The 19,328-nt window shown below is 39.6% G+C and overlaps 1 protein-coding gene across 8 annotated transcripts in view; it reads left to right on the forward strand.

Annotated features, from left to right (window-relative positions):
- The window catches only part of DPY19L3 (dpy-19 like C-mannosyltransferase 3), a 33,770-nt gene extending 22,256 nt beyond the window's left edge, over positions 1 to 11,514 (forward strand). For 6 of the 8 annotated variants that reach the window (XM_062604871.1, XM_062604872.1, XM_062604870.1 and 3 more), the window contains 4 exons: positions 721 to 803; positions 6,547 to 6,679; positions 7,424 to 7,582; positions 8,183 to 11,514. In XM_062604871.1, coding sequence (XP_062460855.1) covers positions 721 to 803; positions 6,547 to 6,679; positions 7,424 to 7,582; positions 8,183 to 8,344 — 537 coding nt within the window. In that variant the 3' untranslated portion in view covers positions 8,345 to 11,514. Of the gene's footprint in view, positions 1 to 720; positions 804 to 2,977; positions 3,073 to 6,546; positions 6,680 to 7,423; positions 7,583 to 8,182 lie in introns of those variants that run through there. The other 2 variants (XR_009961981.1, XM_062604876.1) reach the window with 2 other exon arrangements.
- The last annotated feature ends 7,814 nt before the right edge of the window (positions 11,515 to 19,328 follow it).

Here is a 19,328-nt window from a genome sequence, read left to right on the forward strand (position 1 = left end):
TTCAAAGTTCTTAAATGCCATTCATAGCACCCACAGCACATTTGATGATTTTAACTTCTGATACGGATTTCCTAGTGGTTTAGGGTTTGGTTTGGATTTTTTTTTTTTTTTTTGTTTATTACTACATAGTTGTATGTTGCCTCTCCAAACTTAATTCCTGTGGTGTTTCCTTTTCCTGTAATTACAGGCATTACTTAATGGCTTGGCTCATACATATTGAACTGCTACATGATGCCTCTTTATCTTGTTCCTTAAAGCTTGGTCTGTCAAGAAAAGACTTAAAACATTTGCATTCACCCTGTAGTCCAGGAGACTGAAATGGTTCACTTGTATAGTAGATATAATGCACAGCAGTCATATTCGGTGGCAACTTTTAGTTTCCCATTGATTTTTAAGGAACACATTGATCTTTATTAATAGAGTTCTGGAAACCTCCCGTGAGAAGTGCATCTGAGAAAAGCTGTTCTTCTCGGGTTCCCCACAGCAGGTACCTCTGTACAGGAGCTGCCAGATGACCAGATCTCAAATGCTAAACTTGTGTATTCATACTGCAGTGACAGCCACTAAACCTTCATAAGAAGGGTAGATACACTTATCTTTTGCAGCTTATCCATGAGCTGGACAAGATTAGCTACCAGCTAAGAGAAAATAATGTTTCATCATCCAGGACTTGGTTTTGATCATTCGGTCTTCAGTTGCTTTGTTTTGTTTTCATTATAGTTCTGGCCAGGAATAATGGATGAACTGTCAGAGCTGAGAGAATTCTATGACCCAGACACTGTGGAGCTGATGAACTGGATTAAGTAAGAGGATTTTTTCTCTATTTAAGTTAAAGTCTATTTGTGTAGATCTAATGTTCTTAGTTACAGTGTTCTCCTTATTTGTCACAGCTCATCAGTGAACTCTGGTGACCCATGCAGATAGTTAAGAACAGATGGGCTATCAAGAGGTTAGCTATTAATGGCTGTGGAGAACAGCTACATGCAAAGGCCCCCAGTCTGCTCTGTTCTAATTCAGTATCATGCTGCTGTATTGCATGTGTATCAGGGAATCAGTTGACTGCGTTTTCTCCCGTAAGTACACATAGGTTTTCCACCTGAAAGAGGACAATTTCGAGGTGTCAAGCTTCTTATATTATAGCTACCTCTTTGTATTAATAGACCTTGGCAGTGAAATAATTTAATTTTTACCCCCCACCCCCATGTGTGGTTGTAGGGCTGGAAAATCTGTACTCTATAGTCTGTTCCTTGAAGTTTAAAAAATCTCTATTATTTATATTTACCAGAATTAATCCCAACATATGTTCTAAACTGTAAACAAAATATTTGTAATTGAACTTGAACTTGCCATGTCTAAGCATAGGTGCAAAGTCCCTTTCAGGAGTATGAGTTAATCATTCCAAGCCTACCTCATCGCTTCTGCTTTCTCACAGAACATAGAAAGGTATTTTTAGGTGGAAACAGTTTGGAATACTGCATTTAGAGGATATCCTGAGAAAAAGGGACAGGTAGGTTTTTCTCTGAAGGATTTTGAATTTAAGGGACATGTTCTCTATTAAGATACAGTAACCACTAAAACCTTTCAGATTAAGTTCTGAATAGAGATATCCCTGGAATGTGTATTTATTTGGAAGCCTGACAAAGTTTCATGTTCTGGAAGAAAACATTCTGAAAGTAAATCTGGATTTACTACATTTAACGTTCAACTAGTCGGAGTATTTCCTTGGAGCCCTATATTCTGCTTTCATATGTAATGAGCTACAGGGAGTCCAGTCACCCAGCCTATTCTACCTATAACAATATATTTACAGTCCATAATGTTGTATTTCTTTAATCCATAAACTAGAAAGAGTAGTTTAGAAGTAAAATATATTACAAATTTTCAATGACTTATTTTGACAGCAAGCCATGTTTTTTCCCATAATTTAAAATTTTTGCAGCCATATTGACACCTTTTTTGTGACTAATGTTTACCAGCCATTTCCATTTATCACTACTGTTTTATTAAAAGATGGTAAATGCCTGATAGTTCATGTCTCCTGTGTACAATATGTAGAGTTATATATAGATTTATACATAAAATATCCATGTGGAATTATTCCCAGCCATGAACTGAGTTTGACTTGATCCAATGAGAATATTTTTTCATATGTTCTTAGTGCTGAGAATGCTAAACTGGTGCTTAATGCTAAACTGGTGCTTGTCCTCTTTTCATTTTAAGTCATGACAGGTCATTACAGAAGGAAATTTTCTGCTTAGAATTTATTGTGTTTAGAAATATTATTTGTATAAAGAAGAGTTAATTATCTGTGCTTTAAATCAAGTCAACAAAATTTGTGGTAAGTTTCTCGAAGTGGGACAGATTTTCTTAAGTTTTGACATGCAAGAGAAATATTTTACTATTCTAACACTTGATATTTACACTGCAGTTAATGATCTGTCAAGGTTGGTGTCAGGAACTAATAATTCGTTATTAAAACTCAGTATGAGAAGCTCTAATTTGTCATGTATAGCAGTGAATTAGGAATAACTCATCTGTCTTGCAATCTCTCCTCAAGAAGAAAACCTTTCTATCTGCTTAGATCTAAATGCATATTAACTTGTCCAAATATACAATCTGAATAAAAGCCAACTATTAGTCTGTCCACTGGGAAGTAGCTGCAGATGTATTTTTCACTCTTCCCCCTTACTAGAATCACCAGAGCATTTTCAGGAAGATATACTGGTTTAGATCTCTACAATAAAGTTACTGCATAGTACAGGACTGCAGCTATTGCAGAGTGCATTTTTTTACCTAATGGTCCTGTATGTCCCAGTCTCTTGCTTTTTCCTACCCAACACCTCATTTTCTTAGCTTTTTTTTTTTTTAAGGAAAAAAAAAAGTCAAGAAGGTCCTGCAGTGACCCAGGGATAGTTCATAGCTGTGTTCCCAGATGGGAGGTACATTAAAATTCTTAGTTTTGGTCTTTCTCCCTAAGACAACAGGAACAACATGCTCATTTGTGAGATGGGGAAGAATATCAGTAGAGTGAGCAAATCAATAGCGTGAACTTCCCTACTCTCTTTACTTCTGGTAAGTGTTTAAGAAGCAATGTCTTCTGCCTTTAAAGGGGAAACCTGTCTAGAATTGTGGAATATTTCATTAGCAGTTACCAAAAATCGTAGAACTTCTTGGAAATCTCAGACAAAAGCCAAAACAGTGGGAAAGTTAACTGAGACTGAGATTTGTCAGAGCAATTGTCTGTGGGGTAAAGAAGGCAAATTTTTATATTAGTGGAAACCCCACAAATTTCCAAAAAGCTCTTAAAGTTACCAAAATGGAATACCCATGTTTCAATGGCAGTTCTTTCATTTAGTAATTTATATTAATGGCTGTGTTTTAATTTCAAGACAGCTATAAATTTTAACTCTTCACTCTTACTTATATGCCTGATTTTCAAGGATAATCACCCTGAAATCAACCCATTCCAGACTTTAAAGGCAATACTACATTTTTGTAATTCTTGTTCTTAAATTTTTTGGCTTATCCTTTGTCATTGACTGATCTGTCAGTAAGATTCAGGCATGAACTCGATAGTGCCCGAGACCTAGGCTTATACCAACTGTGTAGGTGCACTCCGTTATGTGAACAAAATATGCATGCATAGAATTGAGGCTGGGACTAACAAAAATGCATCTTGTTGCTCTTTCTTTGTGGCTGTTGTTTTCCATTTTTGCAATTTTCAGTCATTCCAAACCAGAGGGAAAAAAAAGAACCATGACAGTTTGACTGAATATGCTTTACTGCCTGTCATTTGCAGCTAAACCTATAATACTTTAATACAGTATTCTGCAAATAAAAAGACTTTCTTTTAACGAAGAAAGAAAGTCTAACATGGCATATTTGAGAACTCCTTTTCAGTATCTCCTTTTCCCAAACCCCTTTGCTTTGTAAAATCCCTATCACAAACAGGCACTAGTGAAGGAATAATCTGAGATCTGTCAGAATTTATGGCCCTGAAAGCAACTACAGAGTTCAAATTTGCAGGACTTTGAAAAGGAATAGCCATTTTATTTCTAACAACATAACCTGTAATAGCAACATCGTAAGGCTTACTTAAAACCAACTCAAAATAATTCTTTACCAACTTAAGAGAAAGACTTACTACCACTTTTAGAGTCTGTGCAAGTAGTTCCTGTAAAACCCTTTTAATTTTAATGAGTTATTCTTTAGTATTCATATAATTCTCTAGATTTTTAAGTGTAGGTGAAGAAAAGCTTCATACAACATATTATAGTGCTTAGTTTACCCATTAGTTCAAATGTAATTAACTTGTTGAAAGCTTAGAGCTCCAAAAATAAATGAGATTATTTGTTCAAAATGCCATCAGGTCTGCTTGGAATGGCATTTAAATTATATAATGTAAATCAGTTTGACCTGTAAGTCCTTGTCATTATTTAGTGACATTTCATACAGAATAAATTGCTTGCAGGTTGGGCAGTGTGGTATGGAGCTTGGCAGAAAGCTATAAAAACAAATTATCCTTTCATTTTATACATCATTTGTTCAGACATTTGTAAAAATTGCTTTGTTTTTCTATAATAGAGAGGTGTCATTCAGTGGTTTTGAAGCACATTAACTGCCTTGGATACAGACCACAGCAGCTAGGGGCTGATTTGGTTAGGATGACTGGAGAAAGATGCTTGTATGAGCTGTAGAGATCATCACATACCAGAAAAATATTACTTAAATTGTCACACCTTCTGGTGGCTGTTGCAGAAGGTAAAGGCTCAGTAACAGCCACCAGTTGAAGATCTTTAGGATGTAACTAAGGAGGGCAGACTTTGCATGAAGCTCAGTGTCACTACCCAGCTTCCAAGCAGTGAAATCCAGCGCCAGGTTTGTGTCTTTGGCTGCTGGTGGTAGCGCACATTGGTCTGGGAACCATCGGAGCTGGGCTCTGCATTTCTGAGAAGCACTTTTACAGCAAGTTATGGAAAAACGGCGCTGTCACCATTTCCTCTAGCGTTCCTTTGTAAGAAAAGAAGCTTCGGGCTGTTTTCTTGGGAATGTTTTGTCTTTGTTTTCTTGTGGTTTTCACTTTGGTACTTACAGTTTTGTTTTTTTTAAGAAAATTTGATTCTGCACAGTGGCATTTCATTGGGTTCTTCAGGAGCCAGAGGTGCAGGACGGCCTTGGTAAGGCCAGGTCAGGAGATAAGTACTGCGGAGCATGGCAGAATTTAAGCTAATCTTGACCAAACACAGAAACAGACTTTTCACACTATGACTTCTATAAATTGCTGAAAAACTAGTCTATCGGTCAAGTTAAACTGGCCTATTAAAAATATTCTCCCTGTCTTTCCTAGATGAGATTAATGTACCAGTGCAAGGAAGGGTTTGTAATTATTAATTCATTTGCTAAGCATAATCTCTTGCAAGGCAATAGTAAAATGTAATATTTGTCTCTGAACATTTTCAAGCCAATCATGGAGCATAAAGAAGACTGAATATGCAGCTACAGTTTCAAAAGGCTTCCTAAAGCATACCCCAGGGTGTCTCAGTTCTTTGACCACTGAGATAGGGGCCATATGGGCACATCTGTGGATGTCAGCTATTCACAGTCCTTTCTAATTTCATTTTACTTGATTTAATGTATGCTTTCTATTCTTTTAGTCTTCATAGAACACTTCATGATGATATGCCTATTAAGTGCTGGAAAACACTCAAGCATACTATGAGCATTTTAATTAACCTAATTATAGTAGTCTCTGATGCCTATCATTTTTACTTTATCTTTTTGCTATGCCCTCCTATCGTGTCTTTACATATATTTTAGATTGGAAAATTGCTGGGGAGAAGGTGAGCAAAAAAATTATTTTTTCCTTGTGGGTATTTAAACAATCCTGAGATACCAAAACACTTACTTAGATAATAATTCTAGACACTGGCTTTGCAACTCAGATGAGATCACAGGACAATTAATTGACAGCAGTTCTACCTAGCACCTCATTCACTTCCTACCCTGCTTTTTGCAGCTGGCATGACTTTTGTTTCATAATTTCCCTCCCCCAGTTGTCACAATAAGAGGATTAATGTCTCACATAGCAAAGTTTTTATTCCAAGTGAATGGTGAATGCCAGAACAGTCACATGAAGTTTTAGCATTCAGATTAAATAATCCATTTTATACAGAATGCCTAATATATCTGACAGAAATCAAAGTCACAGTAAGTTTCTTGAAACGTGACAAGAACTAGGATATAGACATTCACAAAGACTCAGAGGCTATATAAACCCTAGAAGTATATAAAATATGGAAGTAGTTTGAAATTCTGAGGATGATGTTTCCTGATGGTGCACAGTAAATTTTTTATTTGCAGTTAGAGTACTACCATGATTTATCCACTTCATATTTGAAGAAAACACAGTTGCTTGAACAGTTTGCTCCCTGAATAGAGGAGAAGCAGAAAACTATTTTTTCAGTCTTTTTTTTCCTTCTGATCTGTAACAAGCAATGCAAAAATGCCCCTGCAGAGACTTCCTCAGCCTTATCACCATTTGTTTAGGTCAAACACTCCAAACACAGCAGTGTTTGCTGGGAGCATGCAGCTATTAGCAGGAGTCAAACTGTGCACTGGACGGACCCTAACTAATCACCCCCATTATGAGGATAAGAATCTGAGAGAGAGAACAAAACAGGTAAGAGTATTCTGATTGTTTAAGCTAATTCTTACCCAGAGCAGTGGCTCCATTCTAGAAAACACATGCAATCTCTAAGGGCAGGTTGCAAATGAGATGACACCATGTGCGTTACTCACTGAACTTATTTTCAGATACAGTTCCAGAATTTAACTTCTATGAAACTTGTACTTCGCACATCTGCTAACTTGCTTCAGGCAGCTGGTGTATGTCAGAATAACTGTAACAAGGTACTCAGGCTAAGTAGGCTGTTTCAGGTGCTGTTGGCGTTAATAGATCCTGCTGCCCAGATTTCTCCTGCTGCCCAGAAGGAACACAGCATTTCCTCATTTCCCTGATACTCCCTTCAGTTCCCACACCAGGACATAACATTTTATATAGAAACCACCTTGAGAAACTCCACACCAAGAAGAGGAGATGGTTCTGAACTATCCTTTCCTCTAATTTAGACATTCTGAATGTTTTACTGGCATCTACCAGTGCCTTCTGCAGACAGCACCACTATTCAGTGCTTTTGTAGTCAGCAGGACTACTGTTGTGCATCACAGTAGCAATAAAATAGAAACTCCTGGTGGCTGCTGAATGAAGCATTTAGTTGTTACTATTTTAAAATATTTAATTCAAATCACGTGGATTGGCAATCTCAGTTCGTCCTCTAGTTCAAGATAAAGGAATCATGAAAGAGCAGGCAAAGAAATAGTGGTGATATTATGTATTTTACAGCTTAGTTTTCTTCTTCTATAGATTTACCAGATCTATGCCAAGAGATCCCCTGAAGATGTTTACAGAATACTGCACTCCTTTGGCACAGACTACGTCATCCTAGAGGACAGCATTTGCTATGAAAGACGACACAGTAGAGGCTGTCGGTTACGTGACTTACTTGACATAGCTAATGGCCATGTAAGTATAATGTACAAAAGTAATAAAAAAAGTACATTTCATTTCTGTCTGAAATACACTTACAATTTGAAGTAGCTTACGTGATTTCCACTTCATGAGTGTAGGAAGTAAAATCTAATGCAGCCTTTAGACATTCTCAAAAACGGCCAAATTGAACACTGCTTGCTTTGGTGATAATTGATAACAAAAGAAGGAATTCAGGCTAGGCAAAGTAAATCATCACTTCCTCATGTGCTCCCGGTCAGCAGTACACAAATAGTGTTCCCTTTCAGAATGTGAATCACTTCAGAGCTTCAACTCCCTCAGGACACTTGTCTGGGGATTTTTCAAGCATGTCTGGGACTAATATGGACCCACAAAAGACAACATAACCCAAAGCAGATAGGCACATCTGACAATTATTATCTGTAATAGAAAAGACACTGTATATATCTTAATATATAATGTTATTTTCTTCCTCCCACTTGTTTTATACAGTTGCTGGTAACAACTCTGGCCACCCTGACCAAAGTATTGTTGAGGTTGTTTTTAGCTTCCTGTTATTGCCTGTAATTATAAATTGACTAAAGGCATTTCACCAACACTTCAATTTCATTACAGATCATGGATGGTTTGGGGGAGAATGAACCTGATTTGAAACCTTCGACGTATCCTCGCTTCTGTGAGGAAATTAAAAAAAACCTGCCTTCTTACACCACACACTTCATTAGAGTGTTTCAAAACAAAACATTCCATGTTTACAAGCTTGCTAAGCATAAATAACATTCCCAACCCTTTAAGCTCAGTATTTTAATGCTAGGACCCACATTAGAAGATGCAGAAGTTTACAAACACATTACATTTGTAAGACATTTTACACTGATGGTTTCTTGCTTAATTACTGTGATTCTTTTTTTTTTTTTTTTTGGACAGTTTAGTTTTGATAACATTCTCAAATGCCAAAAGTTTCATAGATTCATAAATAAATGCTAGTAAGGACCATTTTAATAATAGAAAGTTTTCCAGTTTTAACTGACCAATTAAACACACTGAGCAGCCTGCTGTGTAGCTGACCAACAAGTTCTACTCAGCAGTTTGGATTTTTATTCTCAATTCAATAGGAGCAGGCCATGCTACTCTGATCGTGAGGATGCATTATCTTTGTGAATCCTAAAAATAGTCACAGAAATTAAGTTTTTTTCCTTACAATCTGATCCTTTTTTGACAGATCGTTGTCCTCTTTCAGTGCCTCTTTTTTGAATTTTTGGGGAATGTTTGTGGATATGAGTTTCTGAGTGCAAGTGTAGTAATGTTAAGCATTTCATGGTGGAATGTTATGTATTTCTAATGAGAATGAAGGTTGGAGCATGCTTGATACATGTTGCATGTTTGTATCCTCATAAAATGCTCAGAGCAAACAAAACTCCAGATTTCTCAGCGTGGATTCTCACAATGCTATTTTCTGTATCTGCTTTATGAACTACAGGGGATCCTTTTTCTGTGTCTGAATTCCAGTAGGCTACCAAAACTGAACACTGCCAACCTCAGAAAAGAAAAACTCATCTCTAAAATCAGCAGGGAACTAGGCTTTGCTTTATGTTATTTCAGACACAAAGCTATATATTTTAGCACAAAATCACTGTGTCCTTGCTCTTTAGCCTAGAAGAGGCTACACTTATTTTAAATTGACTTAGAAGATTCAGTGAAGACAGGCTCAATCCTGACAACTTTGTGATTTGTTTGTACCCTTTGTCTTTTTACCAGCTGGAACTTTGTGAATTGTATTGACTTTCTAAACGCTCTGTAGATTACACATGACTTTTGCTGTGGTTTAGCACTGCTTTGGTTTTATACTGAAATTAGACATTAAATCTGATTGAAAGCCTAACAGTACTTTCCAACTTTAATTACACATCCACTAGGACCATTTGTTTCTTAAGAAAAACAGAATTGTAATAATCAAGTGCCTCTAGGCCAATGTTGAATTAACATTTGAACACCTATAAGAGTGTTTGTGGCCTGTGCAAATAACTCAGTTATAATCATTACCACTGCAATTAATTTCTAATGATGGGAAACTTAAAGTGCTACTGATAGCAAACCCCACATTTAATTTAATCAGGATGTGTAATGAGATTAGCTTTCACAACTGAGCTGTGTTCCAGTTCCAAATGATTTAAGTGTTTTCCCTTTTCAGCTGTGCTGAGGTAAATTACTGAAGCAATGGAGATGGTTATGTCACATGCTCAAACAATTTTATATTCAGTAAATACCCATTAAACAATGTTCAACATCTTTCTGCACTTCATGGTAACAGAGGAGGGAAGTGTGCTTTAATCACACTGTATTTAAATCAAACAGTGAAAGTAGTGAGGTTGTTAAACTGAGCAGCTGAAACTCCTGAGTAATTTCTAGCTTGTGTCCCTTATTGAGGTTGGAGACCACTGCAGTTTAACATAATGCAATAATAAAACATTTTAATCAGTATTAAAACTTTAATTAGGCCTGTAATGATGCATGCCTGCTCTTGCTGAAAGCATGGGTCAGTGAATTCCTCGATGAGTGCCTTACAGTAATTGAAAACAAGCACACGTAAGGTAAAGTATCTCCAGCCTGTATTGTCTCACTTTAAAATGTGGTTGCATCTTTCTTTAAAGGTGCAGTAGCTCTCTTCTGAGTGAAATGACAGATTCCAAGATCCAGTGGTACCCCTATTGCTGTCAGTTTACTTGTGGGTAACACCTGAGAGACTAAGTCTTGACTGTAACAGTAATTATTTTTAAGTAGATTTTTTTTCCCAAAATACAGTCTCTAATGTTGCCAAAGGAGAAATGTAACCCTTTTGTTGAAACTACCAAGTGCAAATTGTTTTGGTTTAAAACAAAACAGTCCCCGAGCTCCCACTGCCCTTGGGTAAGCATAAAAACCATTGGCCATTACAATCCAGAACCACCACAGTAACGTCATTTCTTCTTGCAACACAAACATCCCCCCAGGTAGCACACCAGAATTTTGAAGGATAATACATAAAGTATTAAGGAGATAGCCTAACTCTTGCAGTTCACAGTCCTTAAAGCCTCGTGTCATAGCTGGTGGCACTTCTAAACAACCTCAGCAGTTCCTGAACCAGAAAGATGCAAAACTGAAGGGAAGGGTGTATTTCAGTGACTGCATAGTGCAGCGCTCAGACCAGGCTCCTTACAACAGTAGAATAGAAAATAAGAAGGAGGAGAACCATTCACCAGCTCAGAGGAGAACAACCCAGGCATCAAGACAGCACTGGAGGAGAGGGAGCAGCTGTTTCTCTGGCCTTCATTTAGGGGCTCTCCAGGTAGAGGAGCTAACTTACTTCTGATGGATCTGTGGTGCCTGCTATAGATGTGGCTGTGAGAGTCTCAGGCTTCTTAGGAAGTAGGTGGTAGTTGTCTAGTAACTATTTCCTCTATTTCTCATGTCTTGCTGGGATCTCTGTTCACTGCATTAAAAATGTGCCAGGTTTTGAAGAGTAACTTCAGCTATTCTTGAACTTCCCCCTGAGCACCTTATTTCCAAGCAGTTACTGCAGTGTTCCTGTTCCTTTGTATTACCTACCATCCACACTGAGGAACATCCCTCGTGGCAGCGTGTTTGCCAAAGTCTTACACGTGACTAGCAATGGGAATGGCACCACTGTGACTCCTGGTGTGTTTCCCTGTTGTCTGTGAGAACTTTGAAGCTGTGCACTGTTGGTGGAAGTGTAGTATTAATTACTCTTTGTAGGTCACAGAGACAAATGTTATCAAGTAGCCGGAATATTTTTAGGGAAAAAATGCCTTTGAGATCCATGAGTGTATTTTCATTTCTTGTTTCAGTGTTCTGCTGTTGAGATCTAACATAGTTATTTTATAATATGTTATTGTAAAGAGATGTAATGACTATTGTATACTAAATAAATTGTGCAATTTGAAAAATCACTTTTTTGGTTGGTTTTATGTTGGGATGGACTGGGAAAGGTGCTCTGAGGGCATCACCTTCACTTCTGTCTGCGTGGAGGAAAGTAAGGTATTTTTCAGGAGGAAGTTTTGACTTTTCTCAGGCATGTTACATTGCATATTCACTGACTTTTTGAATCCCCTTTGTGTTTAAAGGGCTTGCTGGGATTCCTTTCCCTGTTACAAGTTAAAGGTGTATCAGGTATGATTTTTATCAGTCACCATGTGTCCTGGGTTCAGCAGTAGCAGTCATTTTTCTCCTCCTTGGTAGCTGGTGCAGTGCAGTGTTTTGACTTTCAGCTCAGGAACAGAGCTGATAACAAGGATGTTTTGGTTTGGCCAAGGACTTTGTGAGCCTCATGCTCTGCCAGGGAGGAAGGGAAGCCAGGAGGAAGCAGAGACAGGACACCTGACCCAAACTGACCAAAGAGGTATTCCATACCACAGCACGTCATGCCCAGGATGTAACTGGGAGTGAGCCGGAAGGGCTGGGAGACTGCGGGGTTGGAGGAGGTATCGGTCGGTGCTTGGTCGGGCCTGGGGGGAGAGTTATCGGTTGGCTGGTGCTGAGGTGCTGTATTCTCTTCCCTTGTTATTTCCTTTATCATTGTTATTATTGGTGGTAGCAGTGGTGATTTGTGTTATACCTTAGTTACTAAACTGTTTTTATCTCAACCCGTGGGAGTTGCGTTCTTTTCGATTCTCCTCTCTGTCCCTCCGGGAGTAAGGGGAGGGAAAGAAGTGGGGGGAAGTGAGTGAATGAGTTTCCTGACTGGGTTTAAACCACGACACCATGTTAACTTCAGTAAGGTCAGTGGGCTGAGGTAGTTATGCCCTTTAAGTAAATATAATTTGCTTTGACCAATAGTCTGTGCTTATTTCCACATTGTAGCTCAAGCTTTAGCATTCTTCTCAGTAAACGAAATGCATTCTTTGGGAGAAACAAATTGAGCATACTAAGGGCATAATTTGAAGCAGGATGTGCTGATCCATGTAAGCTTTTACAAGTCCAGGTGTTCCTGCCACAGGGAGGAGCCGGGTTTGTAGAGCAGCAGGTACCTGACTGAAGTCACAGCATTGCAGGTTAGAACCACTCTCAAAGGCAGTTATGGAGGAGCTTGCTTACTGAAATTAATTAGATGCAGATAGGGCTCCTGCAAGATTCATTAAAGAAATGGAATGTAATCGGTACATGTGCTTGCAGAGGGGGTTCTGGGTTCTAGAGAACCAGTTTTCTAAAAACCTCGTTGCCATTAGCATGGTACAAGGGAGTGGGTCAGAGCTAAGGGCAATCGGCTTTTGTACAGCTTAGCTACATCTTACATACTTACAATGTTATTTTAAAGGGGGAAAACTACAAAGATTAATGTAGTTGACAGGCAGACAGATTAAATACTAATAGATATCCATAGGGTTTAAATTTCAGACCTTTGCAAATATTTTATACTCAATAAAATGTTCTTCCTACATGGCTAAAGTCTGTAAAGAATGTAGATTAATGAAAGCACCAGATTACTGAAAATCCCACTACCTAGGGACCCAAGAATAGTTTTTATTCAATGTTTTTTCTTCCCTCACCCACTGCAGGGCTTTCTGCTGTGAAGCAGCTGTTCCTGTTCTTGAGTGACAGCTTACTTTGCAGTAAGCTCTTTTGTCGAAGTACTGAAATACCTGTATGTGTTGGTGTAAATGTGGAGCCAGTGAATATATCATTTCAGAAACTGCACAGTAATTAAAAAAGCAGCATGCAAATTAGAATAGATAAATTAAGCGAACTAGTAATCCCTAGAAAGAGGTTTTAATAGGGCATGACAGCTGCAAATGAGTATGTCCTGTTACTGTGATTACTACAAACTACACACGTTTCTTGAGCAGTTTTAAAATGGTTTCTGACCTTTTGGGTTACACTGTAAGGCCAACTGCAGTTAGCAGCTGTGAGCTTGGGGCAGGGGTTATTATACATGTTTACTTACAAATCAGTGCCATAGCTTAGCAGGAGCACTAGTATGCTAGTACTGCAGCAACTCCAGGTTAGCTTCAGCAAATGGGACCAAGACTTTGATATCACAGAATTCTTAGACTAATTGCTACAGAATCCACCACCATACTGTGTGCAAAAAGCACCTGGGCAATGGTACCATGCCTTCTGAGTGTGTAACTGAAGCGGGAGTCCACACATCCATTAGAAATAGCTGCTGCTTCCCTTGGCTTCAGACAGAGCAGCATGCATGACTTATGTCTGTGGAAGTATCTGATCACAGCTGAGGGAGAAATAATTCAATAGAGTCCAAGCTTTAATCAACCTTAAATATATTCAAGGAGGAGACACCACATAGAGGTTTATCTGTTACTTATATGGTGCCTTAGATACATACACCACTTCATGGGAGAATACAGTCTTTGCCCCAAGGAGCTTACAAGCTAAAATTGATTAAAACCAGCCAAAACAACAGCATATCCATAGGTATGGACAGAGCATAAGGTGTGCAAAGTTACTCCTGTTTGGGGAAGGAAGAGAGTTTTGTGTGTAACATATTTGCTTCATTTTCCAGATCCTGTTTGTGACTTCTATGTTCACAAAATATGTTCACATGTGAACACTGAGAGGTATTTTAGCCTGTGTTTCCTCACAGGTAGGAGTATTGGTAACATTTCAACATCACAGACTATGTACAGCCTGTGAATCAAAGCTATCAGGATGGGGGAAAATGGCATTTAGCTTTTCCAGAAGGAAACACCACATCATCTGCAGTGTAACCACTGGTTAACGGTGTGCTCAAGGTTTTCCAACATGTCATAAACGCACACAGGAACAAGGTTACCATGTGAATGTCTCCCATCTGGGAAGGGTGCAAATTAAGCCAGCCACAGACTCACCCACCTGTTTGTTCATGGGGTTTTAATATAAAAACAACAGCCAGACCTCCCAAAACAAGCTACTCTGCAACTTTAATCAAGGCAGTTTTAATTGCTTTTACAATACAGTTTGATGCTTTAAACAAATTATCTTAATGTATGATATATTCGTTTTATCAGCTTGTAAGTCACATATTCTATGCTGCTTCTTGTGTTTGTGTCCTAAGATGGTGTTCCTGCTGTACTTTACTCCATTCATATATGCAAGAGGTCTCAATTTAAAAGGAAAAAAAAAATTAGTCTTATGGGGCCTTTTCCAACTATTGTCAAATTTAAAAAATGAACTACAGAATGTCAGCTGGCCATTAAACTGTCTGAAAAAGGGACTGATAACTTAGAGCATAATATTGCAGCCCCTGCAAACACTGTTAGTTTTTCCCTGCGTTTCTCTGTCCCGAGTTGATGATGATTTTCTACTAACCTGTATCCGAGGGAGGCCTGTGTTACTCTGTGCTGTCAGTAACAGCCTTTGGAAAGTTACCATCTTTGGATTATTAGACTTTTGGCAGGGTTTTATCACAGGATTTTAATTTTAGAAGTGCTAGCACCAGGTGAAGTTCTTTTCTGGATACAGGACTTCAGTCATCCCAAAGACACTGGGTATTCTGACACATCCAAGGGATGTTGTGTTTTAATTCACTGAAAATGCCTCTGGATCCCCAGTCAGCTCTCCCTGCCAAGGCAGTACTTGGCTACAGCTGTAGTGGGTCAGTGCTTCTATTTGGGCAGTTAGTCTGCAGCCTCTCAGCCCTAATTCTTGCAATGTTTCTGTTAAAGGAAGTTTAGCAGAATCAAGGGACAGGAATGTACATGCAAATGACGAGGTTCAGGCTGCTCCTTAGTTTAGGCTCAGTTTAATAGCTCATTAGGAATGAGAGATTACAGTGAACTGTGGTGTCTGCTACTAACTAGACAGCTTTGGGGCTGGTATCTTAGAAATCCTGGCCTTTTAATTCAGACCAATATTTAGCTGCAAGGAGTGGATTGATGTGTTGCGCCTAAATTCAGATTCTGCATTTAAACAACAGCGTGAAGGAATTTCACTAAGGTAACTGAAGCTGAAGATGACCATCCATGCTGCTTCGTTCCTTTACCTGGATCCACAGACCCTGGTCTGCAGTGGGTTCAGTAAGCAAGTGCTGCAGCTGAGGCTTAGTCAGGAAAACAGGTATGGCTGTAACACAACATGGAGCTGATTTCCATGAGAAGATGACAACATGCTTTTTTAACTCCAACTGATAAAGCTCCTACTGAAAACTGGACACACAGTGTACTTTCTTCATGCTTTGAGCACCGTCTTAGTGTACATACATAGTACCTCGCAAAGAGTCCTTTATTACCTTAAGTGACAAGTCTATTTGTTAAACCCTGTAGGTAAATAAGTATTGCCTTCCAGTAATTTTATATCCCTGAACACAAATGCCCACAATATCCCACAATTAGCTCCTGCTACTATATTGTTCAATCAGATGCAAAGTGTGGCTGGCTAATGGGAATCTGACCACCTCCCACAACAGGGGAAGAAAAGGGAAGAGGCTGGGGTAGGACATAACAGGAGCATGAAAAACTGTCCACCCTTGCTTTGAAAACAGTTGACTTGGCAAACTACAGCTCTTCTGCATCTGTGTGCGAGAACAGTTCACTCGGTTTGAGACGCTTCAGTCCCCACTCTTTAATGTCATCATACACAAGGTCCTCCTCCAGTCCAGAGGAGCTCAGGGAGCTCAGGCTGCTGCCCACCAAGCCTGCTCCTTCCATGCAGAACACCCTCAGCGTGTGGGTGTGGTACCGCCTGCGGACGACAGTCGGCATCTCGGACAGCATCTGACAAGCACTGACTGAAGTCTGCGCTAGTCCAGGACGCTCCTACAGTCACAGGGGGCCCGGTCTGCTCCTGTGTGCCTGGGGACGTCACTGAGGAGACGGCCCAGCCTTGTTGGTTGTTCTTTCTTCTTGCAGAGGGAATAGGCAGCACTGCTTTGAACAGACACCTGCAGCTCTGCCACGTTGTATGCAGCCTGGAGTGAGAAACCACTCATGTTAAATCAATATTCTCTGTAGGTCTCAAAATTTCATGTTCTAGTGGAAACAAAGAAGGAACAAATCCCAAGGCAGTCCATTTGGGGTGAATACATGGCTTTGTTCATTCAACTGCCACCTACAACAAGCCTAAACCAAAAGGCATGAGGAACACCCATGCAGCTATACTACAACAGTAAAGAAATTAAACATGATTTTGAACCTATTAGAAGTGAAACAAAAATGACAAAAATGCTCCAATTTTTATTCTCAAATTCAGATCTTAATATTTTATCATCATTAAAAACTGATACCAAGTCTGGCAACAAAAGTGAGAAAGGATATTCACAAACCACATGTTGAAAGAAATCCTTCATCAGTAGTTCAACCATCTACAGTGATTTCTGTTAAAATGTTATCAATCTGTGGAATAATGGCTGGTTTTGTCACACAAAAGTGGCATGACTGTAAAATATGAGCAACTACCTATTACAAAAATAAACTATTCCCTTCTAGTGCAGAAGCAGTGAATGCTGTTAATGCTGCCTGGTAACTGTGCCGCAGTTCCTGAGGTGCAGCTTCTGGCAGTGAAGGCACCAATACCATGTGTGTCAGTTGCAAAGACTGGAATCTTTATGCCAGATGGAAGGAAGAAAAGAAGCATTGTCCTACAACCAAAGGTTGTGCCTCTGGATGTATTTACAGGCCAAAGAACCCTGACAGACTATGAGAGAGAGAACTCATTTGAGCAAACACGTAATTATCTGTACTGCTCACATGTTTTATCTGACTAGTAGGCATCAATGACAGAGCTGTCAAATCAGCACTTTCCAAAAACTTACATTTATTCTCTCACAAATTAAACTCCACATATCCATTTTATAAGAGATGATCCTAGGTAATCTTGGTGAGCTTTGCTGAATTTCAATAGGAGACAGAGAACTGCTCCAAGATAAAAACAAACAAAATCCTACCTGCAACCAGGAACTGTTTATACTGCCAGTATAAACACAGCTTGTGTTCACTGGTGTGCTTCACTCCAGAACAGAAAAAATGCAGAAAGGTTCTTCCACAACCACCATGTGCTCTAGGGCTGAAGAGGAATCGGTGTCACACCTTGCTTCCTTAACATGTCAAGTCTGAGCAACTGCTGTCAAGAACAGCTCCCCTTTCTCTGCCAAGAGCGAGCCTGTCCATGAAGAACATCTCATGCCAGGCTCTTCCAAGCCCCCAGTGCTGCAGCAGTAACTGCCACCAAGAACCTGCGTGTTCTGAGCCACAAAACCAATGCCATCAGCTGTGAGCTCTTTACTAGCTCACTAAACTCACTCTACAAGGATTTTTAAATATGCACATAGGATCATTTGCTTTAAGACAGAATTTGATAGGCACTTATCTCTGCTTAAGAAACGTGCACCCTTGTGTACTCAACCTTGCCAATAATTCATCACCAATTGTAGTAATGAGTTGGCAGAGCAAAGCCTAAGGTCTTCAGTTATAAGAGAAAAGCATAAACACATTTTCATTAGCACTGTGTCCCCTCATAACACAATGACCCTCACCTCATCTTGCTCCCCACCCCCTTCTTCATTGTAATTGAGGATATTTTCTCTGATGTCCTCCAAACCTTCATGCTGGGCAGATACATGGTAAACTCCTCCCTTCACACCTTTGCGAGTCTTCCAGTGAGCCCACAAGAATCCAGCACCAAGAAGAGCTGTGTGAACACACAGGAGCAGAAGAGAACATCATTCAGAAACGGATAAAACCTGTACATGCACAAGAGCTGCAGCCTGGCCTAGAGTATGAGTGCTGCAGCACTGCCTGTGGTCCAGTCACAGCAAGGTCTGGTTTTGTGTTTCTTATCAAATGCTTTATTCTTGTACTCTTCAATGTAGTTACAAGTGAACATCAAAGATAGAACAGGCCTTGAAAAAGAACCTTAAAATACCTTAAATACTCTTAAGCTGTTAAATAACTGAATGAACCCAAGTGGTGTTCAGAGACCTATTTACTGCCTTGAGTTAAGCTTTGTAAGTGGTAGCACTTCAGTTAACAATGTGTGGTCAATAACAGATACAATTACACAGAAATGAAGCACAAGATGACATGAGACAAAAGAGAAAATTACTTTGATACATTTTGTGTACCACTGTATTACCAACCCTATAAATACTGATAAAAGCTCATAGTAAGACTTCAAACCATTGGACATCATAAACAAGGATGCAGTGAATTAACAACACTAGCAGCTCTTACAGAATACCTACATGGCAGTCAAGTGCATTCTGTGGAGCAGCATCTGGATGACCTTGAAACTGAGGCAAGTGTACACAGAGGGCTGTACCCTGCACTGTGCTGTGTGGCTACAACCTTCAAGCCAAATCAGTGCATTTGAGATGTGTATTTACCTGTTCCTCCCTGCCCCTCAATGCGTCACACAGATGCTCACACACATGGTAACTGTCTGGCAGTCATTTTTTAGCTGAGCTGATTTTTAATCACAGAATCCCAGACTGGTCTGTGTTGGAAGGGACCCTAAAGCTTATCCAGTTCCAACCCCCTGCCATGGGCAGGACGCCTTCCACTAGACCAGGTTGCTCCAAGCCCCATGCAACCTGGCCTTGAACACTGCCAGGGATGGGGCAGCCACAGCTTCTCTGGGCAACCTCTACCAGGGCCTCACCACCCTCACAGGGAAGATTTTCTTCCTCGTATCTCATCTCAATCTCCCTCTGTCAGTTTAAAGCCATTCCCCCTTGCCCTGTCACTACAGACCCTTAGTAGAAAGTCCCCCTCCAGATTTCTTGTAGGCCCCCTTCTATTGGAAACTTATAAATTTGTAAGTGAAATTGCATGCA

The sequence above is a fragment of the Pezoporus occidentalis genome, unplaced genomic scaffold, assembly GCF_034315485.1.
Source record: "Pezoporus occidentalis ecotype Australia unplaced genomic scaffold, CSIRO_AGI_Poc_V1 ctg89, whole genome shotgun sequence".
Classification (NCBI taxonomy): Eukaryota; Metazoa; Chordata; class Aves; order Psittaciformes; family Psittacidae; genus Pezoporus; species Pezoporus occidentalis.